This window comes from Trichoderma virens (assembly GCF_000170995.1).
Source record: "Trichoderma virens Gv29-8 chromosome Unknown TRIVIscaffold_87, whole genome shotgun sequence".
NCBI lineage: Eukaryota > Fungi > Ascomycota > Sordariomycetes > Hypocreales > Hypocreaceae > Trichoderma > Trichoderma virens.
Window position 1 is genome coordinate 474367 of NW_014013662.1, and position 26983 is coordinate 501349.

General features: G+C 48.6%; 8 protein-coding genes across 8 annotated transcripts; 4 read left to right on the forward strand and 4 right to left on the reverse strand.

Annotated features, from left to right (window-relative positions):
* Positions 1-543: 543 nt before the first annotated feature.
* TRIVIDRAFT_76473 (uncharacterized protein) lies at positions 544-3467 on the forward strand (the record flags this gene model as incomplete). Its single annotated transcript, XM_014096711.1, has 2 exons — positions 544-2786; positions 2856-3467. The coding sequence occupies 2 exons, from the start codon at positions 544-546 to the stop codon at positions 3148-3150; spliced, it is 2538 nt and encodes an 845-aa protein (XP_013952186.1).
* A 453-nt stretch (positions 3468-3920) lies between these two features.
* TRIVIDRAFT_128755 (uncharacterized protein) lies at positions 3921-4976 on the reverse strand (the record flags this gene model as incomplete). The annotated part of the gene is made up of 2 exons (XM_014096712.1): positions 3921-4378; positions 4448-4976. Coding segments are annotated over 2 exons (987 nt in total), but the record flags the coding sequence as incomplete, so codon positions are not given.
* Positions 4977-9356: 4380 nt separating this feature from the next.
* Positions 9357-10733, forward strand: TRIVIDRAFT_3383 (uncharacterized protein; the record flags this gene model as incomplete). Its single annotated transcript, XM_014096535.1, has 1 exon — positions 9357-10733. A coding segment is annotated over one exon (1377 nt), but the record flags the coding sequence as incomplete, so codon positions are not given.
* A 1040-nt stretch (positions 10734-11773) lies between these two features.
* Positions 11774-17260, forward strand: TRIVIDRAFT_45059 (uncharacterized protein; the record flags this gene model as incomplete). Its single annotated transcript, XM_014096713.1, has 3 exons — positions 11774-15317; positions 15426-16524; positions 16609-17260. 3 exons carry the CDS (start codon positions 11774-11776, stop codon positions 17258-17260), a joined length of 5295 nt encoding a protein of 1764 aa, XP_013952188.1.
* An 805-nt stretch (positions 17261-18065) lies between these two features.
* Positions 18066-18875, reverse strand: TRIVIDRAFT_137111 (uncharacterized protein; the record flags this gene model as incomplete). Its single annotated transcript, XM_014096714.1, has 1 exon — positions 18066-18875. A coding segment is annotated over one exon (810 nt), but the record flags the coding sequence as incomplete, so codon positions are not given.
* Positions 18876-21112: 2237 nt separating this feature from the next.
* Positions 21113-22788, forward strand: TRIVIDRAFT_44451 (uncharacterized protein; the record flags this gene model as incomplete). The annotated part of the gene is made up of 2 exons (XM_014096715.1): positions 21113-21208; positions 21280-22788. The coding sequence occupies 2 exons, from the start codon at positions 21113-21115 to the stop codon at positions 22786-22788; spliced, it is 1605 nt and encodes a 534-aa protein (XP_013952190.1).
* A 218-nt stretch (positions 22789-23006) lies between these two features.
* Positions 23007-24176, reverse strand: TRIVIDRAFT_57862 (uncharacterized protein; the record flags this gene model as incomplete). Its single annotated transcript, XM_014096716.1, has 2 exons — positions 23007-23656; positions 23768-24176. 2 exons carry the CDS (start codon positions 24174-24176, stop codon positions 23007-23009), a joined length of 1059 nt encoding a protein of 352 aa, XP_013952191.1.
* Positions 24177-24679: 503 nt separating this feature from the next.
* Positions 24680-26218, reverse strand: TRIVIDRAFT_231744 (uncharacterized protein; the record flags this gene model as incomplete). The annotated part of the gene is made up of 1 exon (XM_014096717.1): positions 24680-26218. The coding sequence occupies one exon, from the start codon at positions 26183-26185 to the stop codon at positions 24788-24790; it is 1398 nt and encodes a 465-aa protein (XP_013952192.1).
* Positions 26219-26983: the final 765 nt, after the last annotated feature.

Below are 26983 nucleotides of genomic sequence, written 5' to 3' on the forward strand. Positions count from 1 at the left end.
TCGCCCCTTCGGCTGCGCCTTGTTGGACAGGCCGCGTTTTGACAAGGAGCTCCGCGTTTGGTCAGCTTGCTGCTTGTGCTCTTGGACATCCTCGGCGTCGCAGCGGGAAGACACCATGATAGGTTTGTGCGCTTTTCAAGTCCTCGCCATCCCTTCACTATCTTAGCGGTACGTTGTCTTCTGCTGCTTCTGTCTTGTTTTCTGCCATCACCGGAACCATTCCCCCTCAAAGCTGTGGTGGAGAGCGATTGGAGAGGGAAGGCTGCGCCCGATATTCGAGCTCTCAGCCTTGCCAGATGGGCAAGACAACACATCGCGCGCAGAATTGCGGGGCCACTTGGGGGCTCAACAATCAATCCAGCTCACCACAGCCTTGGTTTGGGCGGAATTTACCGCTCCTGGCAGCTTATAACTCAAAGCAAGCCTCGCCACACTTTCTCTGCTTCTCGAAACTGCCATTATACAAACCGCTTCGTCCACCACCAGACTAACAATATCATTGCTAGTATGTTAAACATATAATTCCTCGTCAAACAATCCAACATGTCTTTCTTCGGCTTCGACACCAGCGGCCGTAGCATGCATAATACGGCCGCCCCAGGCTTTTCCCAACCGCATGATCCGTTCGCTGGCCTCTCTGGTCACCACGATGACGGCGGCGATGCCCTCGACTTCGAAGACACCTACGACGGCCTTGGAGATCAGTTAGACGATGCCGATGATGCGTTCAATGACGATACCTTTGGCGGCGGTGCGGCCGATTCTGGTGCTGCAAAGGTTGGCAAGGACTTTGACTTCTTTGGTCAGACGGCCAAGGTTGCCGATGCCATCGAGGAGGAGCATCTTCGCTTCAACCGACTTCAGCCAACCGCACGAGCCAATGCTTCCCAGAGCCAGGCCCAGCCCATCGGTATCCCGTCCCAGTCGTATACGCAGCAGCCCTATGCGCAGCAACCCTACGCACAGCAACCCTACGCCCAGCAGCCTTATGCACAGCACCAGTCTTACTATGCGGAACCCGTGGTGACACGACCTGTTCGGACCGGCTACGAAAAGTACAACGAGCCCGAGCCTCTCCCGGATCTGCATGTCGACCAGAGCATCTGGGGCATTGGCCCCTCCAAGGCAGCGGCTATCCCAATCCCCAAGCCTTCTCCTCAGCCCGCCCTATCTTCCAGTGTTGGAAGAAAAGTGATGAGCCTGGAAGAGGTTGAGGCGGCCATGCGCGCCCAAGTCAAGCCCTCGCCGCAGCCAGCTGTCTCCGAGCTTGCTTCGTATCAACAAGCCTCTGCTGGTTATCCGCCTGCTCAGCATGCGTCTCCTCTCCCTCAGCACGGCCAGCCACAACCTGTTACCATCCTGCAGCGACCCCAAGGTTCACAAGCAAAGGCTTCACCCTCTCTCGCCCCTAAGTTGCCCACCCCTCCTGGGCAGCAGGAGCAATACCACAACCTTCAGCAGCAGCCCGCTCCCGCAGTTCAGCCTGTGCAGATTCTTCAAAATCCCAAGCGCATGTCTACTGAGGCGCGCATCGCTGCTGCTAACCAGGATGCTTCAAAACTGGCGCAGTTGAGCGCTCATCCTCAGCTGGCTCACATGTCCGAGGAGGAAAAGGCTGCGTTTTTGGATCAAGAGACTAAGCGGGCCAAACGCAACCACAAGATCTGGCTGCTTTCCAAGGACAACGGTGTGATGACCCCCCAGGACAAGAACTTCATCACCCGCATTCAGCTCCAACAGCTTGTCTCTGCCACGGGTAACCCCGTCGAACAGGGATCTGACGCTTCTCTCTCCGAGGACTTTTACTATCAAGTCTTTAGCCACATTCGTGCCGGTCAGCGCCAAAACCCCAGCCAGCCTCTGAGCAACTTTGCTCAGACCTATCTCTTCCAGACTGGCGGTCGTCATGGACACATGCGCCGCCACGGAAGGCCTGCGGAGAATCATATTCAGCGCATGGAGCAGCAAGTGCAGCGAGCTGTTGAGGCCGCCAAGAACAAGCCCAAGAATCCCCAGCTCGTCATCGCCGGTAGCTTGGGCAAGATATCCTTCAGCAATGCCAAGACCCCAAAGCCCTTGCTTAACATCAAGCGTGCAGCAGAAAACGAACCCCATCACACCCGAGCTGGAAGCGGAAAGAAGTCGCCTGCCAGCGGCCTTGACCGCAAGACGATTCTGCGAAATGCCGAGCGGGTCTACGTCACGCTGATGAAAATCGAGGACCACGTTCGCCTCATGCCACCTCCCGTCACAAACCAAGCCGACCAGGAGGTGCAGGAGAAGCATCGAGAGTGGGCAGTGACATTGGAAGCTCTCAACGCCCGGCTCTGGGAAGAGCTCAAGGTGCATGAGCCCATTGGAGTCATTGTTCCTCACCCGTTCATTGCCTTTTTGTCTTGCGCCAAAGGAAAGAAGGCTATCCCTCGAATCTTTCCCCACCTGAGCTTCGAACAGCGTACCACCATCATGACCATGATTGTCTACCACCTCGACCAGCTGGATGTGGTGAATGGTGCGGCCGTGACCGACGACGAGACTATCCTCAACGCGAGAATGCGAGAAAACATTGATCTGTTCTTGTCCACTGTCATGCCATCGTTGATGCAGTACTTTAACGATACAGGACTGGATATTGTGGATGGCGTACTGAATCTGATTGCCACCAATCTAAACGTTGACCACATCGCCAAGACCAGGGTTGGGGTTTCTATGCTCACACTGATTCTGAGCCGTGCCGTGCTTCTCAAGCAGACTGGTGGCGGTAACCCTGAGCAGTGGGAGAAGTGGTAAGTTGTTCAACTAATCTACTCTGGCGATAGTTGCAAGTACATGTTGACTAATCGTTTTTCACTTAGGGATCAAACATATGAAACCTTCTTTAGCCGACTTGAGATGTCGCTCCCCTACATGTTCCCCGGCAGCATCAACACGGGATCAGACGTGTACGTGTGGCAGCTCCTCGCTGCTCTTGGTGTCAGTGCCAGCAACGACCAACAGACTCGGTTGGTCCTGGCCGTCAAGGATCGTGTCATTGGCACCATCTCCCTTGCAAAGACGCTTCCTCCGACAATGGCTGCGGAGCGCCTCAGCAGCGTCAACTTGTTCCTCCACTCGATTGGCTTGGATGTGGACATGCTGATGGGACAGTAAAAAGGGACAACAGGACCCGGGACTGGTCTTTACATGACATGATGGAGATACTCTACAACAAAATTACTTATTTTTCGTTAGAAATTACTGCAGTGGGTAAAGCAAGTTGGAAGGATTGGACTAGCAATTATTGTGCTCGTGCTATGGGATGGAAAGGAAATCTGGACGACATGGAGGGAAACTTGTCGTTTTGCATTTTATTCAAAAAGGGAGCTGTAGTGCTGCAAGGGTTGCTAGTTCGTGGGCAAATGAGCGGGATATTATCGTTTGATCTTGTCAGTTGTACTACTACTATACCAACGAGTGGACGGGGAGGCGAGGAGGATACCGAACCACGATGGGAGAGGTGTGATTACGGGTTGTGGTCGTTAAGCTCGAATGTCGATCCTCCATATGAGGATAATGCAATTTTTTTTTTTTCTTGAATGATTATTTGGCATGTGTAGGAAATGGGTTCAAGTTGTTTTAAGTGATGGGTATGAACGGTATCGTATTTTATGTAGATCCAGCCACCCAACTACAAAGTGTATATGAAAACAAGTATTCAACAATAATCAACCAAAACTCCACGAAACACCGGATTCCATGCAAAAGATTACGTCTCGATTCTATTCTCACGCGCCTCTTGCTCGCCCACCTCTTCGAGCAGCCAACGCTGCGGCCGCACCGGCTCTGGGACGAGTCGCTCTCGGTGGTTGGCGCTGCTCCTCGACTGGCGGCGCAGCAACAGCGGCAACAGGCTCTGGCTTCTTCTCAACGGGCTCTGGGACGGGATCGGGCTTCTTGATGCCGCTGATGGATTCAAGGAACTGCTTGTCGTCCCACTTGTTGCCCAGCGTTGGGACGAGCTCCTCAAGGTCTCTATCCGTGTCGGCAGCAGGAGCAGCCTGCTCGCCGTTAGGATCAGATCTTGGCCTGAGGAACAAGCTCTCGTTGTAGACCTCCCAGGCAGTCTCCTCGTTCTCATCGGTGTAGCGCATCTTGCGCCAGGGCTCGGTCTGGACGGAGCGCAGGCGGTCGGCCATTGTTTCCGTGGAGACGCCGTCTGCGCCGTCGGCGGTGGTCTTGATGCTCATGTGGATTGCGCGGGCGGTAGGGGCGGCAGGGGCGGCTCCGTCCTTGGAGGCGGCGGCGGAGGATTGGCGCTCTTGCGCGGTGGCGGCGTCGAGGTGGTGGAGTTGAGGGCGGAGGTGGATGAGGTTGGAGACGGGGGTGAGATGGAGGTCCTCTGTGAATAAGGATGTGTTAGTCAAGTGAAATCTATGTTGGGTAGATGTGATGGGAGGATTCGACGTACTGCCCTGGAAGACGCCGACCATGTACTGGACTTCGTCGGTGTCGGGATACTGGCCGCCTAGAGTCTGCGTGCTGAGGACTTTGCCCTGGCGCACGGCGTCGTTCCAATCGAGGTTTTCATCTTCTTCGACATCACCCTTCTTCCTGGGGGCGCGCTGCTGCACGGCACCGACACCAAAGCCTCCCGCCAGACCGTGGCTCCCACCACTCTTGACAGCCATGGAGTTTTGCAGCGTGCGGCCCCATCGAAGGCCCTTTTCGCGATCGTACGCGGTGGTGTTGTCCATGGGCATGTCGATTTCCACCATGCCGGAGTGTTCCTTGAGGCGCAGCTCCGTGGGGGGCGGGCGAGGCGTGTTGTCGGTGCGGTTGGGGTGCTGCAGGACGAGCAGGCGGCGGCCGAGGGGGAGGGCTGGGTTGAGGAAGACTTGGTAGCTGGCGGTGATGGGGTCGTCGTCGTCGTTGTTATTGCTGTTGTCGGCGGCAGCGGCATCGTGGTCGAGTTTGGGGTTGTCGTTGACAATGTCCATGAGGTCGGGGTCGATGTTGGACATGGTGGGTGGTTTTTTGGGGGTTCAATTGGGTGGGTTTGTGTGTAGATATGATATGAGGATTGTGGAATTGGATATTTATCACAAGCAGGGATACAGTAGGAGAAAATGAAGCTGTATTAAAGCATGGAAATAGCTGGTGATGAGTCGTTGGCTGCGAATTGCAGGTGGGGTGCCTTGGAGAAATTTCCTTGCCGCAGCTCTTATCGGCGCTTATCGGAGGCCCTGCATTCTGTGTGCTGGAGAATCGGGACTAGCTTGTGTTACCTAGCCTCTCGAGAGGGGCTAAAATTGCTGTGAAGTGTGTGAGGACTTGAGGAATGCAATGACGAGCAGTTGAATTCCAAAGTTACTCCGGCAGAATTATATGTATCTTCGAAAGCTGACCTTAAGAAGAGGAATATAACACTAGCTCGGGCAAATTTCAATCAAAGTGAATTCAAAATGCCATGAAGGAGCGAACCATGATTGCTTATTGCTACTTTGTATGGGAACTGTCGTAGGCCGGTATGAACTGTAAAAGTCAGGTAGATGCAGGTGCATAAAAATCACTGCTAAACATACTACACCTGCTCAGCTACAAGCAATTACTGACAGCAAGAATAGTACAAAAATATATTTATGTTATTGTATACCAGTATGATAACAAGTATGTACCTTCAAAACAAGCTATATTATTGAATAAAATACATTTGTATATAAGGAGTGTATAACACTACTAACTAAAGTACTTACAAAGCAGTATGGGTAGTATAAGCGAAGATAGATAAATATGTGAGCAATATAAACTTATTTAACTAGACATTTTTGCAACTGTATACGCCTTAGTACTTCAAAAATTAAGGAGGATAGCAGCATTTAGTATATCTACTACTTTATGCTGTGCAGGGCTTTGTAGTTAATTTTTTTATTTTTTAATTTTTAGATTTTTGTTTGAATTACAGACGCTGTGTATAGTTAATCACTTGGGGTAGCTATTTTATCGTAGCAAGTTGAGGACAAATGATTACGATTGTGTATTCGGCGGCCCTAAGAAAAGTATTTTGAAAGCTTGTAAATCAAAGGTTGAAAGGGTAACAGAGAGACTTTGCATCGTAGTTGGCTTACAAAAACAAATATTCTTTACTCTCCAGGCCTTGGGAGGGGCTAAAAATGCTGTGCAACTTCTGTTCACGATTCTGGCTCGGTTGCTGGTATGCCACCAATCCCGCGTAAGTAAACAACAACATGAACACTTATGCGCCGTTTCGATCTTATAGCGCCCAGCAGCGCTAAGCTTACAGCACCTAGTGCCCTGAAGCCTAATGTCACTACATGTACTTGCGCAGACCTTCCTTTATGTTGATATGAATTTTGCGAAAACTTTCCAACTTCCAGCTTCCATCATAGGTACCGTAGTAGTCAAACCGTAAAATAAGCATTTCCTTCCAAGTCCAGACCTTCTAGTTGATTAGCCATTGACTCCAGCTTAAATCTGAATAGCAGATTACCTATGTAATTGAAGTGCCCTTTCGGCTGTAATTTTAAGCTATAGCTGCATACTAGCGCAATAGAAAGTACCAAGATATAAGCAAAAAATACGTTTTTGTCAGTACTCATATACAAGTACTCTGACGGAATTTTTTAATCTGATAGTCTGCTTTCGGCTAAAAGACTTCAGCTGTTGTTAGATAAACTGATGTTCTAAGGGGTTTTACTTTACAAGATTGTGCTTATCTAAATGCATTCCTTATCCTATAGGGATTCTACACTAGATTTCAATAAATAGGTTTCATGTCCTATTCGAGAGCAGCTTAATTGTCCGAAAGTGGCGAATTCAAGAGTGTCTGCGAACTTATATATGCAAGTGCCCCTAACAAGCAGTATGTCGGTGACCAAAGGCAACCAGAGTTTCAAAAGAGACTACGTCTTACCACCAATCACGCAGGCCTGCTGTGCGTTGATCAGAAATTTATATGATGCATAATTTCTCACTTTTGATCGATCAAGTGCCTGTAGAGGAGTTGTGAATTTATAAGTCAAGTACATACGTATAATATGAACTGCTATGCTTACAAGCTATGGACCCAGGGCGCTGCCTCTCCACGGGTGCTGGGTGAGCTGCCCGAGTGTAATGGCTAATGGCTCGAGACGTGTTATTCTACAGAGAAATACTAAGAGGCATCTTGAGTTTGTAATTCTGAATAAATTGTTGTTAGATGATGGCGATAGTAATTTGAATCAGAGACACCTTTATCGGCTACGCAGGCAATACTATATCTTGTCTTTGAGAATGACCCTTCAAGCTGGACCATCGATAAATAGTATCGAAGGAGTCTCGTTGACGAAGGTGAAGCTTCTATCCCTTCAACAGGTTCCAGAACCACTGCTAACAAATGTCAGGAATCTAGCATCTGGCAGCGAGGCAATGCCATATATTTTGGTTGAGAATTAGAAAAATGGCTGTCAATGCCAAGCACGCTTTGGGAGATGCCATGGTAAAGACAAAAAGGGGCTTTCAGACTTGTCAGACCTATATCTAGGGAAGGGCTATTCAGCACCCCAAGCTGGCTATCCAGCACGCCAGCGACTAAGAGGAGTTCCGAATAGAGTAACAACGTATAATAAAGTTCTTTCATCACTGTTACTTAGATACCTGTAGATATTACACAGTTCCTAGAGTATCTGCTACTATCGCTAGTTTCGGCTACTATCCATATATTCCTCTAATATCTATTCAATACTACCCAGGCAGCTTTAAATTTAAGAATGGGATGCTGGATAGCGAACGTGGGTGCTGAATACCTGTATGTAGTCACTCCCTATATTTATTCTTTACCCGCACTAGTAGCCGCCTTGGAGACTTCGTCACATAAAATCTCCATTGGTCATGATGTAGATGCTGGATTACGAGGCGCATGTCTTATTGCATATCTGTGTATGCTTGGCATGCGCTTTGCTTCCTGTTTAAGACAATGGGCGGTAACACTGAATCCACATAGAAGTAAGGGTATAGCGGAAAACTGGATATCAGTAAGAAATAAGTCCTCAGAAGAAAGGGACTAATCATACAGTTGGGCTTTCATTGGTCAGTTTGATGTCAAGGATCGTACGCCCATCATCAAAATACGTGCCTCTCCAGTTAAGCATGGAGAAGAAACTTAACAATGGCACCGGTCCTATTCTGTGCGACATGATCCAGGAAGCCCGCTCCGCTTGGCATCTTCAAGGAACCCGATACTCCTCATGGTCTCCCTGGGCTAGCGTTGAATGGTGATATGTAGTTGAAAAGGGGTTACAGAGCTATATAAATAGCTTAGAACGACTGATTATTAGAGGTCAAAATTGAAGCCATCATCGTATCTGTTGTTGGTTCTTTTAAAGAAAAGGAAAATGTGAGAACATTCGATTCGCTTTAATCCGCATACACGGTCAGACTGGAATCCAGGTGTTCTCAGCTTTGTAAGTGAAAAAAATGTTCTCAGCAAGACAGTGTGCGTCGAATTAATGGTGAAGATGGCTCCTCTCTGAGAAATACCTTGCCAGAAGTGAAGCATTTAGTAAAATTCTTTCCAACATATTAATTTCGATTGAAGATGATAGTCATTTATATATGTCATGTAAATACAAGAATTTTAAAGATTATTACTTCCGCTTTCAATTATTTGGGATAATTGGGATAATTGATCGTATTTGCGAGGCAACATCAAAAACAGGTCTACTATCAATGGCCAAGCATTTAAGTGATAAATACATCGAGGTGCGATACACTTGCCAATAGATCGAATGCGGGGCCTTGCCAGAATTGACGTGTCATAGACTAGTTGTTTCCTGCTTCATATTATCGATTTTGCTCAGCCAGCCACAGTCGCTACATGCGAATATTGATTTATTCAGCCAGCCACGAAGACGGGCTGCGTCCACCTATTTGACTCTTGTCCAATATTAATGATACACGCAACAACCCCACAACTATCGTGACTCTTTCTCTGGCCAATGCAAGACATGGATACCCTATCGTGTTCAGAGAGAGCGGGAACTCGAGAAAAGAGATGTGCATTTATTTATTTTGAGGTGTCAATGGGTAGTATTGTCTATATTATCGGTGAAAATGTGGATTCGTCTAATTCCGCACTTGGATATACCTTCAAGGGGCATTATATACATGTAGTGAGGGTACTCACGAATATAAAAGCTCGTCTCGCTGCCAGAACCATCACCATCAAATCTTCTCCCGCAGCTCCAATACAATAGCTTGAAACTACCCTTTTTTTCTTCTTCCATAAATCTCCAATTGCTTTTGCAATGGCTGCGCCTCGTCAACGTCGCTCCATCCAACGCATCGAGCAGGACTATCTGGAGGGAACAGACAAGGTTACGCTCCAGAACCTAGTCAAGGCGTGGCAATGGATCAAGGACTTGCCCTCTCATGACCCCAACTCTTTTTTTTGCATCGCCGGCTTTCACGGCGAGCCCTTTCGCGGTCCAGGCGTAACGGATGCTAACTGGTGGGGAGGCTATTGCAACCACGGCAATGTCCTGTTCCCGACCTGGCACCGCGCTTATATCTTGCGCCTGGAAAATGCTCTCAGATCTGCTCCTGGTTGCGAGGATTTGACGATGCCATACTGGGATGAGACGCTCGTTTCCGGCGAGAAGCCCATTCCGTCCATCTTCACAGACCCCGAATTTGAGGGCAAACCGAACCCTCTCTGCTCGTACACTTTGCAAGAAACGCTTGTACACAATGTCAAGGGAGCAAATGGGCGCTACACTAAGAAAAAGGGATATGCTACTGTTCGTTACCCGCTCTCCGGCCTTGTTGGCAATCCCGAGGACGAGGGACAAACAGTCATACATAATACCAAGTACCCAAACCCAGGCGACAACACAAAGATATTGAACAAAAACGTAGCGGCCTGGCTCAACGGGACGGTCAGAATCCCTGATGACGGTAGCAGGGCTAGTATTCCGGATACTTACTCCATTCATCGCCGGTTCCAGATCAGCCTTGGAGCACCCAACTACACTGTCTTTTCCAATACCACCTCTCAGAACCAGTGGATCAAGGACTTCAAGCCCAAGGATAAGCACTATGTTGTTTCTCTCGAGTCTCCCCATAATGCAATGCACCTCGCCCTTGGCGGCTTCTACCAAAAGGACAAGTATAATGCTGACCCCATCATTGGGGCGAACGGCGATATGGGAGATAACGAAACCGCCAGCTTCGACCCTATATTCTACTTTCACCACTGCTTCATCGACTACGCCTTCTGGGTATGGCAGAAGTTCCATGAGAAGACTGAGAGGGGCGCCCTGGAAGTTATTCCGTACTATCCCGGCACCATCGTGCCTGATAATGAGGCCAGCCCCTTTCTCCCGCCTGGAACCAAACTAAGCATGGACACTTCGCTGTATCCGTTCCGCAAGCCTGATGAAACTTACTACTCCTCTCACGATGTCACCAATATTGCTGAGCTCGGCTATGACTACGAACCCGGATCTCTAGAATATGTCTCCCGCGCACCGCTAGGTGAACTGCCTGAGATTTCGAGCCGCATCGTGAAGATGAAGCGTGTGCATAACATCAGCCGCGCCGAATATTTGGGCTCTTTCGTTATCCGCACCTTTGTTGGCACGAGCGAAGAAGACAAGGTCGAGATCGGCCACGAGCCTGTGCTAAGCCGCCGGAATATTGCAGGCTGCGCAAATTGCCAGAACAAGCTGGAAGTGGAGTCTTTGATTCCCATTTATGACGGCATGCTTGAGGCAGCGTTTGATGGCAAGAATTTGGGCGAACTTCAGTATTGGACCGAGATTCACACTCACGATGATTTCAATAAGACGCACGGAGGAGGTGGTTTTATAGGCTGGAAGCCGCCTGTTATTGATGATTTATATTAGCAAAGACCTTTTCCCCCGCAGTTTGTATACCTATTCAGTCCAGGATAGATAACAATTAGCTACCTGGAAGACTATATATGAATGAGAATGAGTTTTGCTTCTCCTTTTAGATGAAATTTATAATATAGTATTATAACCTAGTTTACCACACAAGCCAATCACTTTAAGCGGCTTTTTTTGTCAGAATAATTGTTGCAATTACAATTATTAACCTGCTCTTTGCCCTATCGACGAGACTATATTAATAGACCGTTGCTCGTGGCTAATGTGTTATTTAGTAAACATTGGAAATCTCTGGTTTATTTCCCTCTCTCCCCCTCTGCTAATTAACAAGATGCATAGGTGAGGGGTTACGTCTCTATTTGGGATTGTTTCCGAGACAGAGCCCAGCTGAACATGAAAGGAGGGGTTGCAGAAGGATTTCAGCTCTCCACTGGCATAGATACGACTTTGTCCAACAAATAAGATCATAGTTCAATTATGCGCTTGACCATATTCGCACAAGCTCCCATTAACAGAGAAGAGTGTCATTCCATGAGCTTTCCTATAGGCAGTCTCTGTGTCGTCTACGAGGGTTTCAGCTTGCATGCGGATTGCCAAGAATTTACAACTGCATACCATGCATACACAAATAACGGAAAAAAGGTGTTCTGGGCTCAATGATGTAGAACAGAAACAAGATTACTGATGCCATTCCCCGGCCTTACTCCACGCTCGAAGGGGAAAAAATTCGCCTGGCATTTTGTATGACCGCAAGCAAAATCAGGTATATTAAGGCTATGAGCATCTTTCCTACGAGTCATTAATCTTCTTAACAAACTTCAATTGGGCTACCACTTCATCTCGACTCTAAATTTTACATCTCCTTCTTTTGCTTTCTACCAGTTCTAGCCATGGATAGCAAATCTTCAAATCTTTCCAGCCTTGGCTGTGATTTTGTTGTGGCCACCACTCAAGCCAGTATCAATTCCGGCATGTTGGAGTATTTAGCAGAGGCAACTCAACCAATCGAGTATATCTGTTTTTTAAGGGACAAATCAGGCATCCCCTCTGAGCAAATATCTCTAGAGAAGCTGAAGGAACTGACGGGCGGCATCGACCCGTTCTATATTCCTGACGGGACTAGCTATGATGACCCACGTCTCAAGGCTCTCTCTAAGGCTGGATTCAAAGTCGGAATCAAGATGCAAATGGGATTACCACCTGGCGTCACGCCTAGAGATCTGACCATTGTCAATTTCGAAGACGGAAATGCCAAAACCGCCCTTTTCAACCTGTACTGTTCGCAGCTCACCGTCATTGACAACACTCCACCAGACTACTATGGCGATGGGGGCTATTGGGGCGTCTGGAGTCAGCCCTCTGGCCAACCGTGGACTGCCCAAATACGGGTTGATCTCCTTGCTAAAGATCTCGATGATGAGCTTAACACTCCTTACCTCAATAACCATCCAAAGGTCAAGCAACAGATTAAGAAAAATCTTCAGAATCTCTCCGGGACTGCTTTTAGCCTCCAGCAGCTCATGTACAACTTGGACAGCGCCTCACTGCAGACTCTTCCAACGTTCCCTACGTTAGATCCGAAATCCGATGCCGCGTATGTACTGGGGGAGTACTTCGTTAATAGGTACCAGACTTCTGCCAAGGAACACGGCTTGCCGCTCCTTTCAGTTTCGGCCGTCGCACAGCCCAGGGATGAGTCCGAGCTGCAGATTACCGCAATGGAGAGATTTATCATGCTACTCAAGGACGGCAATGGTATGCCGATAGAGCACGGGGATAAAGCTCAACAGTCAGCAACTACGTTGAACTACCTCTGCGCAGTCAACAATCACCAGCTCCCTTATATTACCAACCTCAACTGGAATTGGGTCCGGCCTGATGAAGTCAATGAACGGAGCGGCATGATGGCCATCAATCGCAATGTACTGCTTCAGTCCATCTCCGACAAAGTGAAAGAGGCAGCTCCAGCGTCGTGTTATAAAATACAATTCGCACTTGGAGATGATAATATTACCATGTCCCCTGGGGGGACCCCAACTATCACAATTGCCTCATCTGGCAGTAATGTCATACATGTGGAATACAGCGACAATTGTGATGACATCAGCGTAGATACAGGTGAATGGTTCTGCAATATGCGACTTCAGACCAAATATACCTGCGATATCACGTTTTCCGGGCAGAGCATTAATGTCAATCAGGAAATTGAGAAGAATCTCGACTGTATATCTGCGTTTGTGATGGACCCAGATGGAAATGCACCCGGGCCGGAGATTATCGTAGAACCTGATAAATACGAGTGGAGGTATATTGACACAAGCGCCTCCTCTCAGGCTTACGATCTCTCGGTCAATCAAAATGGAGCCCTGCAGCTGACCAAGGGTGCCAACTCGGCATCTTCAACATCAAAGTTTTCTGATAATTATATTAACCCAGATTTTGATACTGCGAGCGTTACACCTTTCGTTCAGGAATGGTTAAAGAGAGTTCCGGAGTGGAAGTCTGTCGAGATCCATGGGCTGGAAATCAGTCAGCTTCACACCTTCATCTTCCCTGGTGGAAAAACGTTCACATACAAAAATCCTTTCTTCTCCGATAACCAAGACCTCGTATGTGAGATAACATACGTTGAGAATAACGAGGTTAGCCCCAGCCCCAAGCCCCAAGCTGATCAGTCAGCCGTTGAATATACAAACCCCGGCCCCCAACCTCCTCCTACGACTACTGTCGGGAAATTGACAGCGTCTACAGAATTAATGCAAAATTATATTCGTGGAGAGATTGCCTTGCCCACGGGTAAATTCGAGGCGCTTCAGAGCAGCGTTGGTCATAGTCTCCTCTTTGCCGTTGATTCCTCTGGCATCTTCCATGCTATTGAGGAACAGCATGGAACTTCCCACACTGGATGGCAAGTTCACGACTTATCCAGTGCCGTTATTCAATCCCAATTCCCTACCCAAACATCAAAGGCAGTGGTGCGTACATTTGATGTCAGTCAAAGCGTCTCAAGCAACGGCATTAATCTTATGATGGCCGTCAGCCTGGATGACGGAAACGAACAGGTATTTGTTTCGTTGGACAATTCCACCAGCGACACATCATGGGTGGCAAGCCCGACTTGGCACATGGTGCCCTTCGATGCAGTCGGCGAACAATCTTCCCAGGGTATTACCGTTGCCAACGTGTTTTTTGCAGAGACTCAAGACGGGAAGCAATATTTAATTACGGATATTGATCGGGGAACTAAAGCTAACCCACACGTCACCCGCTACCATATTGATCCAACTTTAGCAGAGGGTCGTTTCTGGGTTAAGCATGATGTCTCAGTCGATATTGCAGCCGGTAAATATCAGAGTGCTGTAGGTCGGGTGAGTGGGAAACCTATAGATGGTATCTATACTGCTGGCTCTACCGGAGATTTGGGTCAGCTTGTTTATGAGCCCATTTTCAATTATTACGGCAGTGGCCCGGTGGCGCCACACAGATTGAACATGCCCGGAAACGCAATTCCCTCAGCTATTGCCATCATTCGCGATATCGATGATGGCTCCTCTGATCTTTATGTTGTTAGCGGTTCAACTTTACATGTATTTCCTTCTGATTCCCAAGAAGATGGCGCTGGGCCGATTTCTTTATTCACAAACAAGCTCCTGTCCGGGACGGATACACTAAAAGCTATGACGCACAATGGTGTAGTTACACTTTGGGGGAGAAACGAAAATTATCAAGTATACTATCTCACCTGTCCAGTTGGCCGTGTATACGAGCCTTCTTCTTGGGTTGAACCCGTATGCATCCTCTCAGATGCGGAGCGAATCTCATGCTATATGAATTGTTGCGACGGTGGAAATACAGTTTTCGTCTCAGGTAAAGGACAGTTTCAAAAGCTTGTCCAAACCTCAGCTAATACTGGGAAAATGTGGCGCTCTCAACCCATCGCGATCGCAACCCAGGTCAAGGAAAAAGTGACTGATTTCAAATCGTACACCACATCGATTAATGTCACACATGAAGATACAGATATCGCAATACCGAATGCAGTTGTCAATATATCTACCCATACTCGCACTCCAGTATACATTAATGGACTTTATTATATCATCTCACCCGATGCGATTCAAGTCACCGCCGATTCGACGGGTTCAATTACCATTATTGAGCAAATCGATAGCATGAACGGGGCTATTTTAACGGCTTCTATTGACAACATGAAGATTACCATAAATCCCATGAATCAGGGGTTTTATAAACTCTCGTCAATGAACTCAGTTGATGAATTGCGCAGTGCACAATTACCAAGGGAGACGGTCGCGGGCGGTGTGATGGATGAGACGGTCTATGTGCCTCTCATGGAACCCTCAATGAGCCAAGACGACTTGAAGTCTATGGTAGAAAGCCTTGGTGTCCTTAGAGGAAGATATGCCACATTTCAGAGTACAGGGGATGGAAAAAATGCACCATCTGGGGCAGCCCAGTCCGCCTCTTCTTCCATCGCATTGGTTCCGAGTCATCGAGGAGGACAATCTGCAGGTTCTCTATCAGGCATGGTAGCGAAATTCAACATCCTTGGGGATCTTTTTAATGGAGTTAAGACTTTCTTTGGAGATGTCGACGATATTTTAGAGTCCTTTGGACACGCAATTGCCGTCGGGGTCGGGGATCTCTTCCAGATGGCGAAGCATGGATTGGATGCCATGGGCCAGCTTTTTTACGACATGGGCTCCAAGGCAGTGCATTTTTTTGTAAAGGTAGGGGAGAAAATATACCATGCTGCTCTCGACGGCTTCCACGCATTAGCGAAAGGTGTGGAATGGCTATATAATGCGGCCAAGACAGCATGGAAGACACTGGTTAAATTCGTCGAAGCCTTGTTTGAATGGGGCGACATTACCCGCACAAAGGACGTAATGGTCAATATGGCCAAACTATGGCTGCAAGATCAGGTGGACCTTATCCCTCTAGCACGGGACACGTTGGATAAGGGCATTACACAGGCTGAGAAAACTTTGAACGATTTCGCCGGCGTTAGCGGCTGGTCACCGTCGCTCGCGAATACGACAAAGAAACCCGCATCGAGTAGTATCTCCGGCAGTTGGTCTAAGAGCTTAACTCCCAGCTCAAGGTTGCTGATGGATATGTTTAGAGATCACGGCGGTCAATTGAGCATCATAGGGAACACGCCAACGATAAATCCCGCGGAGGATCTCCTTAATGATCTCCTAGCTGCTGTCACAAATGAAGCACATGTGCTCGGGGCAGTGTTTAACCAGCTCCAGGATTTAATCCAACAATTCGCTTCACTGACGATTGAGGATATCCTTAAAAAGATACTAGCAATCGTAGCTGATGGCGTTCTATCATCTGTGCAGGTAGTGCTGGATGCTCTTTTGAACGTGTTGTACACACTCGCTCAGTCAGCTATTAAGATTATGGAAGCCAAAATTCACATACCAGTTCTCTCGGATCTTCTCAACCTCGCCGGCTTTAAGGATATTTCTTTCCTAGACGTCTTTGCCTGGATCGGCGCGTTCGCCGTGACTGTTGGCTACAAGACCATCGAAGGCCATGCCCCTTTCCCCAAAGATGACCGTTCCGTGAAATCAATCACGGCTGCTAGAAGCTGGGATGAATTATGCGGGATGTTCGGACAACAAAGTACTAAAGGGATTATATCATCATTTTCATCTTCATCTGTTTCTCACGCCTCTGTCGTCTCCAACGCAAGCCAACACCAGGGCCCGATACCCATGTCGGTATCTTTACAGAAAGCTACTTTCGAATGCTGCCACATGATTTCGGGTATTCTCCGTTTAGTAGGAAACCCTCAGCTTGCATTAGAGGCGTACGATGACACTGGCAGCAGTCTTATTGGTATTCCTGCAACAGTTGTAGGCATTATGGATGCCGCATTCAACTTTGTAGGCAATTCTCTGGTACCGATGGATGCTGTCGAAAGTTTGCCCATTAGAATTCTTTCTGCGATAACAGGGCTCTTGGTTGTTCACTCTAAAGTTACCTTCTCAGGTGTAGGTCAGTGGGCATTTAAGAAGTGCAATTTCGGCCCTATGATCTTTGAAGATGCCCGTGGAATTGGAGCCATGCTGGACGGTGTTCTCGTTATTCCTGCCATGGTGGTGACCCTATGGCATTTTTATGAACTAGCACAGAAGCCAAGCGGTGCTACACGAAGTGTTGCCATTGTAGAGGAAGTGTCTAGCATCGCGTCATACGTGTCACGTTTGGCTTATGCTTTTGCTGTTAACGATGAAGAACCAGACTCTCGTGGAATCGCACTTGTTGTCATGGCTGCTGCAAATGACATTTATGGAGGGCTACAAGTCACAGAATATGTTATTGATAACCCAGCTTTTAACTAAAGTTTACATACGCTCTAATAAAATTGCTTTTGATGACAGCCATATCGTCTCCTTTTTGTGTTTATTCAGAGAATGAGAGCTACTGAAGCTAGCACTATGTCGGGCAGACACGCAGTGCACCAGAACCGATTACGATATAGTCAGGGAGACTGTACAGCTTGGAGAGACGTTCCACGAGGCCAACTGTAGGCCTCTTCTGATAGGCGTGGCCCTAAGCGTAGCAAAGGCCCAACCATTCACGGAGATGCCTCAAGCTGGAACGACTTTACTTAAGTCTTGTAATGCCAGCGCGGTGCTCCTCGAGGCTATATTCAAGGAGGTCTTACAAGCACCGGCTGATCCAAGACCACAGTCCTATGCGACTTTTATTAAATAGAGAGGTAAGTCCAACCTGGCAGAGATTCTAGTTAAGCACATAATATACCGAGTAGCGAAGCTCAAAATGCAAACTCCGAGAGAGACTATAGAGACTATATGTACATTTTATCGAGGATCTTACTGATTACCGGGTTGCAAAATGGTTGTTTGACGTATGCCTATACCAAATCCGCTGTAAGACGCCAAATTTTGATAACAATACTGTTCCTTCAGCTAAATTGCATCTTGTTGAGCCGGCTATGTAAATGGAAACCTAGTCTTCGGATACTACATAACTATGTTCTTCTTAACTCGACTTAGACTCGGCGTCCCTCCTCTCACGGATAACATTAATCATGATTTTGTCTACTATAGACGTAGGCATAAACATAAGACTGGCCTGTTGCAGTGCGTGCGCCCAGTAACCGATTACAACCACATGCCCGTGGCCAGCCCGGTCCAGCGCAGCCCGAGCCATAGTATCGGCTGTTGGCGTGAAAAGTGACGGGGCCTCTTTGTTGTGCGATACCGCTGTGACTTTACCCACGCGGATGCCCAAACACTCAACGTTTGTTTGGCCCAGGAGTGCCATCTCCAGGCGAAGTGCTCGCGTCAAGGTCATCAGGAATTGCTTGCTTGCGCTGTAAGACGCTAACAAGGGAAACCCTGCGTCGGCCATAGAGCTGATGTTCATAATTAGCGCGGGCGAACCTTGCGCCAGATGTGGGATGAGGACACGCATAAGATGCATGGGAAATAATGCATTCACGTTGACGTTTTCGGTGAGGCGCTGCTCAGAACTCCCGCCCAGCGGCAGGTAGATGGGATCCCTGGTACCAGCGCCCGCATTGTTGACCAAGACTGTGAGGTGCAAATCCTGAAGCGCGGCCTTGATAGCGTTGAAGTCCAGCGCTGGGTGAGACCGTTTCTCTCCAGCCTGCAGACAATTCACGCATTGCACCGTGCTGGCGTCTGCAATTAGAGTCCGAAACGAGGTATTTGGGTGTTTCTTTTGTAGCTGAGATTGGACCACGTCAAGTTTGGCTTGGTTACGGCCGTGTAGAACCACGTTGAAGCCTCGCAGCGCAAGTTCTGAAGCAAAGGCATAACCAATACCGTCTGAAGCGCCAGTGACCAATGCCCATGCAGGGCGGCCATCTGCTGAGACATGCGCATATCGCTTGAGCTTTGATGGAAGGAGATAGACTTTAATCACGCTGACGGCGTTGATTGCGAAGGCGGCAACTGTGATTGCCCCAACAGCGGCAAAGACATACAATATAGACATAGTAGGCGATGTAAGTAAAGTATATGATTGAGCAACTTAGTGTTTAGTTTCACATCATAAGTACCTGAGCTAAGATTAGTAACTACATGTACTTGTATGTAGCACTCGTAGTGGGCAAGGCAGCGGAGAGGGCGGTTCATATGCAGTCTAAAACTGTGGCACTCAATCGCTCATCCATCTTTACAAGTGAGATCCGGCACTAGCATGCTTTTATTTATTGAACAATCAACTCATTATTAGCTGGGATTCACATTGCCAAGATCATGTTGTCCAATATTCAAAGGTTTCTCACTCTCACCACCCATCCTGTCGATGTCCTTCTCCATCTCAGCGGTCCAGGGTGCCTTGAGCCTGTGCTTCACCACATTCTAATAGTAGATAGCCTGACCAAATGTCGGGAACTAAATGCCATCTATTTGGGAAATGGAATAGATTTACAGTGAATGAAGATAGGAAAAAGGACTAATACCGCGATACATGGCTTACAGACGTCAGAGGTTATCATTCCAGAGTACTCGCCTACACGTCATTTTGTAAAAGCCATAATTTGTGTTTTGGATACAAGGCGTTGGAGCTAAGTCTCTGCTCTGCTGGGCTCGGGTGAGGTTAAAAATGCTGCGAAAGACCAATTCGGAAACACCCAGGGCGCAATTTTGTCAAGGATATAGCTCAACTGACATCCATTTCCCCCCTCAAGGTCTCGGGTGAGGTTAAAAATGCTGTGAAAGACCAATTCGGAAATATCCACTGAGCAAAGTTTTGGCCCCCCCCCTGCCCGACCCCAGGTCTCGGGTTAGGGTTGGCTACAGGTATGCTGTGAAGACTCATCTGGAAATGACCCAACAGATACCTGCATGTAACTACCACCCCAAGGCCTCAGGTGTGAAAGTAGCAGAGCCTCAGAGCCGCATCATTTTATTTGTGCCTACTTTTCGCAGCAGTTTTACCTTAAACAGCCTACCGCAGCAAGGAATGAAGAAATTGAGTTTTGGTATGACTCTCCTCATATCAGCCATCCTTGTTGAAACTTAATGCAATGCTATGTAGTTGTGTGACGAATATGGAGGATAATAACTCGGTACCTAGGTAACTAATAGCGGTTCCCTTTTTATCTTCACTGGCTCCAGTAGTTTTTCTCAGTCTCACACCTCTCGTTAACCCAGAGTGCTACCTATTTTGATTACATAGAACGGGGAATGGGTAAGTGGATTTTAGTTTAAGTATACAGATCGGTATGGAGCCTACGGAGTACATGGGGTTAAATGACAGAACCACCAAAAGTACAAATTAAACAGCCGCCAGAATTGAAAGTCCGCCGGCTTTCTTCGCTTGTTGAATATTGATACCAAAAACGCCTAGCAAAGTTAAGGTAAATTAAAGCCCCGATTTGGGCCACGCCAAAAGCCATGGTGCCATGTCTGTTCAATAATCCGACAGGGGCATCACAACACCAAGTAGCCAATGGCGCACGCCGAATTTTCTTTCCTTTTTCTTCTTGCTCGTCCTGATCCATCAAACACAAGCATACATGGGGTATATTGGACTAAATTCTGACAGCCGCAGCGGCACTTGTATGAAATGGTGATAGATGGCTCACTGACACTCATGGGTCTGATCTAGGGAAACTCACCACATATAACCTATTCTGTCAAAGTTATCAATCCGTGCGTCGGGAGTGAAGACTTGGCAGCCCTCAAAACGAAAAAGTAAACCATCAATTGACTAATATCTTGGCAGCGGCAATACCGGCTCCTTTAGCTCATCAGACTAAACATCTTTCTTTGTTCCTGGAAAAAGGAGGATGTGCAGCTGCGGCTGAACGCGCCCCTGCGCTACCCATTCATAGCCGCAACACCAAGCAAGTTAATCATGTGGGGACGCGTGCTGGGCATTCTTGCGAGATAATGATCGCCTATTCTTCTTTTCTCTTCTCTCTTATCTTAGTTCTCTTTCCTTCTCATTTCATCACACTCTTTTTCTGTTTTGTTTGTTGAGTTGCGAGAGTGTTGATTGAGGTCTTGCTCTTGCGCTCTAGAATCAGGGGTAAAGCTGTCAACTAGAGCGACCAAGACGCGCACCTCTCTCTCTTCTCGTTAAACACTGTCACTCATTCTTACCCAAACTACATCAATCTGCATTTAATTAATTAATCAACTGTGCCCTTTACTCTCCTTCATTTTCCTGGGCTACATTCGACATTCTCTATCATGTTCCAACTCTTTTCAAATCGTGTCCGGCGCCCCATTTCGCTTGTTGGAATCGCCTTTGTCTTTAGCACTTTAGCCTTGTACATAATTGCGCCAGTAAGTGGATTCAACAATCAAGTCATGGTCACGACAACTCTATGTAGATAGTTTGCTCACTCTGGGAAAAGTACACCGTCCAGCAACAAACTTCGGAGATTCTCAAACAACCATGGACCACCAGTCGCATTTACAAGCCGCCGAACAACCAAACTACAACCATCTCTCCAGCCGCGGATAAAAAGTTGCACATTCTTCTGCCCGCCACAAGAAGCAACATCAATTTCTGCAAGACGCTCCTTACCATGATCCTCCTAGGCTATCCCAACCCGACGATTATCGCTTGGGCAGACCAAGACCGGGCCAGTGGACTTCTTGGAGGCGGCTCGCACTTTGCCAAAATTACTCGGACTCTGGATTACATCAATGACCCTAAGCGCCGCAGCCAGCCCGGCTTCGACGAAGAACTCGTCATGATGCTCGATGCCTACGACATTTGGTTCCAGCTCCCTGTTGATGTGCTCTTATCTCGGTACCACGCTATTCTCGAGGAAGAGAACGCCCGTGTTGCTCACCGCATGGGCCGAGCTTTTACCCAGGAGGGCATCAACTCACGGGTCGTCTTCGGAGCAGGCAAACGCTGTGCGCCAAATATTCTTACCTCCGTGGCCTGCTATCCCGTTCCAGAGTCACCCCTTCCAAACGACATTTACGGCGGAAACACGGATACTTTTGTTGGAACCAATCAATGGAGCAGCTACCGGACTCGATACCTTAACTCAGGATACATCATTGGACCAGTAGGAGAAGTGCGTCGCGTGCTGGAGCGAGCTTTGGAGAAACTGGAGGAATGTCAGAACCGGAAAGGTGCTTCGTTTGATGATGGAACGGGAGCGTCGGATGCGTGTTACCGTGGGAGTGACCAGAGCATTTTCGTCGAGATGTTTGGCGAGCAGGAGTATTATCGCGAAGTCATGAGGCGGCATCATCGCACTCGTGTTGACGACATGCTTGATAAAGTCATTCCAGGACGAGCTGGATCAAAGCCGCCTCCTACGGATATCCAACAGGTGCCTGTGCTTGATCGTTTGGAACCGGCTTTCACCCACCAGCAGTATAACAAGACGCATCTCCCTGGTAAACCCTATGAATTCGGTATTGCGCTGGATTACTGGTCTCTGCTGGGCCATCAGACTTCCAACGCAGTTACTGACGCGCGGTATATTCGACATGGTCTCCCGGTGAAACAGCAACTCGGCAAAGTAGGCAAATTCGACTGTGTTCCCAAAACCGACATGCTGTCTCTGCCAAACGACTTGCCCGGCGGCCAGCCTCTCCCATGGATGAGAGGAAGCGTGCCGGATATGTGGGATACAATGCCGCTCTACACAGAGATATGTATCAACACAGTCCCTGTCATGATTCACCACAACTCGGTGGAAAAGTACCAGCGGGAGAGGCAATGGAGTCAGACGTGGTGGTACAGAAGAGCGAAGCCGCTGTTTGAGGAGAGGCGCAAAGAGGGCATCCCTCAGTTGGCAGAGGGCATTCCGACAGATCGGGGGACGATGGAGCAGTGGGAGCGGATTTGTCCCAAGTTCCTTGAGAAGGAGTTGTTTCGAAATGAAAAGGGGAACTAGGGGGGCTGTATGAAGACGAGATGAGGGAATGTGTTATGTTTGCATGAGAGGTGTTTGGGCGTTGTGACATGCTTCACTTCTGGATATTTATTCACTGTACATTTTATTCAAGATATCATTTATATGTGCTTAATTATAATACAATATCACTGTATACAACTTTTAACAAGCCAAAACGCCGTATATGAGCGCAAACCAGCAGTATGCTATTCCAAAATCTATTTCCTTCCCTTGCCTCTGCTTCCACGTCCAATCTCCAGCAGCCTGGCCTTCTTGTGAAACCTCTCTCCCATCTGGTGTCCGCTCCCTCTCGGTCCATCCTCCGTATCCGCTCCGCGCTTCCGGCTCTTCTCCAGCATGGCTCTGACGCCAGATCCTGCGCCGCCCTCCTTTCGCTTGGTCAGCCGATCGATGCGATCAACACCCTCGCCGAGATTATGCCACTCCTCGCCACCAAACTGCATCCGGCCGCTGCGGCCGGCTTGCTTGGCCTTCTTGGCGCGCTCCTTCTTGCTCTCCTTGGGGAGGCGGGTAAAGTTCGTTTCTTCGTACTCGGTGCGCTCCTGCTCGTCCTTGCGCTCCTGCTGCGTCTTCATTCTGCGGCCGCCCTGTACAATGGTTGTACCGATGCTGGGCTCGGCAATGGGTGCGGATGAAAGCTCAGAGGCAACGAATTCCTCCATGGTGTGTGAGCGCATGGGGCGGCGGGCGGCCTTTTCGCGGGTGTGGGTCGTCTCCATGACTTGACGCTCGCGACGAGGGGGTCTGTATACACCGGCGGGAGCATTATCATCTTGATCGCGCTTCGCGGGACGGATGGCGACGTCATCCATGAGAGAGCCCATGTTGGGTGCGGCAGAAAGGTTGCCTCGTTTGGGCTGGGGTCTGGAGTGGCCGTCTTCGGCCTCGGAGTCGCCTTCTTCCTCGTCCTCGTCATCATCATCTTCAGAGCCTGAGGCTGATTCGTCCGTGCTGGAACCAGTCTTTCCGCTGGCCTTGGCCTCCTTCATCTTCTCGCGTCGCTGTGCATCTTCTGCCGTTCGAAGGAATCTGTCGATGGAGAACCGCAGCTTCTCTTCCAGCGGCCGGGCGCCCTTTTCGAGAAACAAGCGTAGTTCGACAAGCTTGGTTCGCACGGCTTCGTCCAGATCTTCGTCCTTCTCTTTTGATGCGTCTTTTCCCTCTGACTTTGCGTTTCGTAACTTGACGAGAATGAGAAAGACTAGGTTCTGCAGGTATGAGAGCAGCAGCTCGTTCTTGACGTCGAGGAGCGAGATTCCGTCCTTGGGATGCTCAATGGTTGAGATTTTGGAGGTTCCCTCTTGTGCGAGAGTCAGCGACTGTGTTAGCGATGCCAACAAGGCGGGCAGAGTCGTTGCGGCGGCCATGATGGGCTGATCAGCTGCAGCTGGCGGTTTTGGTTGGAGATGGTAAAATTCGAAGGCCTGGAGAAATCGATATCGATTGAACTTTTTAGTGGGGCATGTGGCGTATCTTTTGCTGTGCCTGTGCCTTGCCTATTTGGGGGCTAGCGCTGCTCTTTCGTTTACCCTGCAATTTGTTGATCAGAGTTTGATTATAGGTAATTGAAGTGAAAAGAGGGAATAATGGTAAAGCAAGATGAATAAATTCCTTCGTAACTACCTAATAATAGATCTATTAAAAGATTAACTTGTTATATAGTTGGGGACTTGATGATTATCTCACAGTATCTGTATTTACTACTATAAACATCACATATACTTTCTTGCAAGTACCTAGAGAACACACATTTCTAGAGCATGAAAGAAGATGGGAAATTATCATAGACTCATATGAAAGTAATATTGTAAAATATTCAATATCTCTATACACCGGCATCGACACAACGTTGCTATCCGACTTTTTAGTTATAAATACAAAGGTAGTAGTATATCATATATCTCCCTCCAACACCTCTAAGACACTCATGGAAAGCTTCCCATGTCATCAAAACCATTGACCTCTTCAAATCACGCCTCTATAGAGCCTCGTGCATCTCCTTTTTCATCCTCGTAATCGTTCCAACGCCTCCATAAACCAAACCAGTATACACCATCGCTACGCTTGCACCAGCATTCAGAACCTTCAACGCCTGCTCTCCATTTGTGATACCTCCAGTCGCAAAAAGAACCTTTTGCTCACCCTTGCCAACGGGCTGTGAGTCGAGCAACTTACGATAGCGGCCGACGAGATCCAAGGTTCGGTCAAACATGGCGGGACCAGAGTAGCCTCCCGTCTCCATCAGCGCCTTTTGCTCCCTGATCGAGAGCTTGGCTCCTTTGGGGTTGAGGCCGGTTCTTCGCTTTGTGGTGTTTCCAACGATAATGCCGTCAACACCACTCTTCTGGACGGCTTGCACAATACCCTCCATTTGCGAATCCTCGTCCTCATCAGGGGAAACCTTGACCATGACCTTGGGGCGGACTTTTCGATCTGTTTGGGATGCCTCGTCGACAACCGCGGCGAGGAGCCGGGTCAGAGGCTCTGTAGCTTGGAGATCCCGAAGACCTGGAGTGTTGGGGCTGCTGACGTTGACGACCAGAACATCGGCATAGCGGGCCAACCGCCGTGTGCAGTAGACGTAGTCGGCGGCGATGGCTTGCTCGTCCTTTTCGTTCGTCTCCTTGTTCTTTGCGATTTGTACAGCAAGGATCCGTCCAGGCTTCAAGCTTCCCACAGGAACACCGGCCTCTCCACTGATGATTTCCTCCTCGGTGACCCCTATTGAGCGCGCAAATCGTCGAAGTCGGTCGCGCAGGCGGATCGCCATGTCGTCGGCTCCCTTTGAGTTGAGACCATATCTGTTAACCATTCCGTCGAGAATCGGCACGCGAAAGACACGAGGCTTGGGATTTCCCTCCTGCGGCAGAGGGGTGCAGCCACCAACTTCAACGACACCAGCTCCCAGCGCAAACAGCGCATCGGGAATCTCGCCGTCCTTGTCCAGACCAGCTGAGATGCCGATCGGGTTCGCCAATTGGTGCTCGAAGACGGACGCAGAGAGGCTGGGGCTGTCGACAGTGGCGTCTCGTTCGCGCGGGTTCAGGCCGACTTCGTAGAGCAGCTTCAGCGCAGACACTCCCAAATGGTGCGCATCTTCGGCATCAGGGACGACGGTTCGCAGCAGCGGCGGGACGACATATCGGTGGACGAATGCTCGCGTGTCGGTCGCATAGTAGTATGAGACGTAGAGAGCAGCTGCCAGCGCACTGCTATACGCCGCGACCTTGAATCCGCTGCTAGAGCTGCCGGCTGAGCTCGAGTTATAGCGACGAGGGACCGAGGTTTTGAGAGGGTTTTGCGAGGGGCATGTCGATCGAGGAACAGACTTGAGGCCTGTAGCGGCGAGACGCGACCGAAGTAGTGAGGCAGACATGATTGGCGCAGGAACCGCCGTGTCGGCTCCCAATTGCTCGAGTTTCGCTTTTGGTGAGTCGAGCACGATCTGATATGATATGATATGATGAATATATTGTGGATCTGGGTGAAGTCGGGAGATCGGGCAAATGCTCCGAGAGGCTGTCCGTACTGTGACGATATATATGCGCACTGTACGCAATAGTATGGAGGCCATTTATATAGATGAAGAAGCACCCATACAAGCAATGTATTGTACTAGTTCCCTACCTAAGTGATATTTGGAGTAAAATACTAGAATATAGCCTAGGAATATCTCACCCCGTTCATCCCTTTACTACACTAAAATAGACTGATATCAGTTTTCCAGTTCCTTATATAATTGGCATCCTCCTCCTCTTGAGACCAAGGCAAAGTGACTTCAAAATAGCCCACCCGCACAAACGCCTCATGGTCTTCTCTCTCTGACCTTTTCACCAATAAACCCTTGTACCGAACTTCCGTGCCCGGTGCTGTTATCGCCTTCTCCACAGGATATTCCCCAGCACAAATAAGTAGCGTAACTGTTTTTGGTGGGGGTTCCTTCGGACGATCCATTACCATATATATTATCTGCCCTTGCCAAACAGGACCTTCGATCTTACAATCCAATTCATTCCAATAACTCCTTATCGACTCACTGTCCAACATTGAATCGCCCGATAGATACAGTTCGCTCTCTCCAATCCCTAACGAAACCACAGGAGCCTCCAAGCATAATTTCCGTTTGGAATGATCTTTGAAGTCTGTGACTTCGTCAGGAGAGGGAAACTGTTCT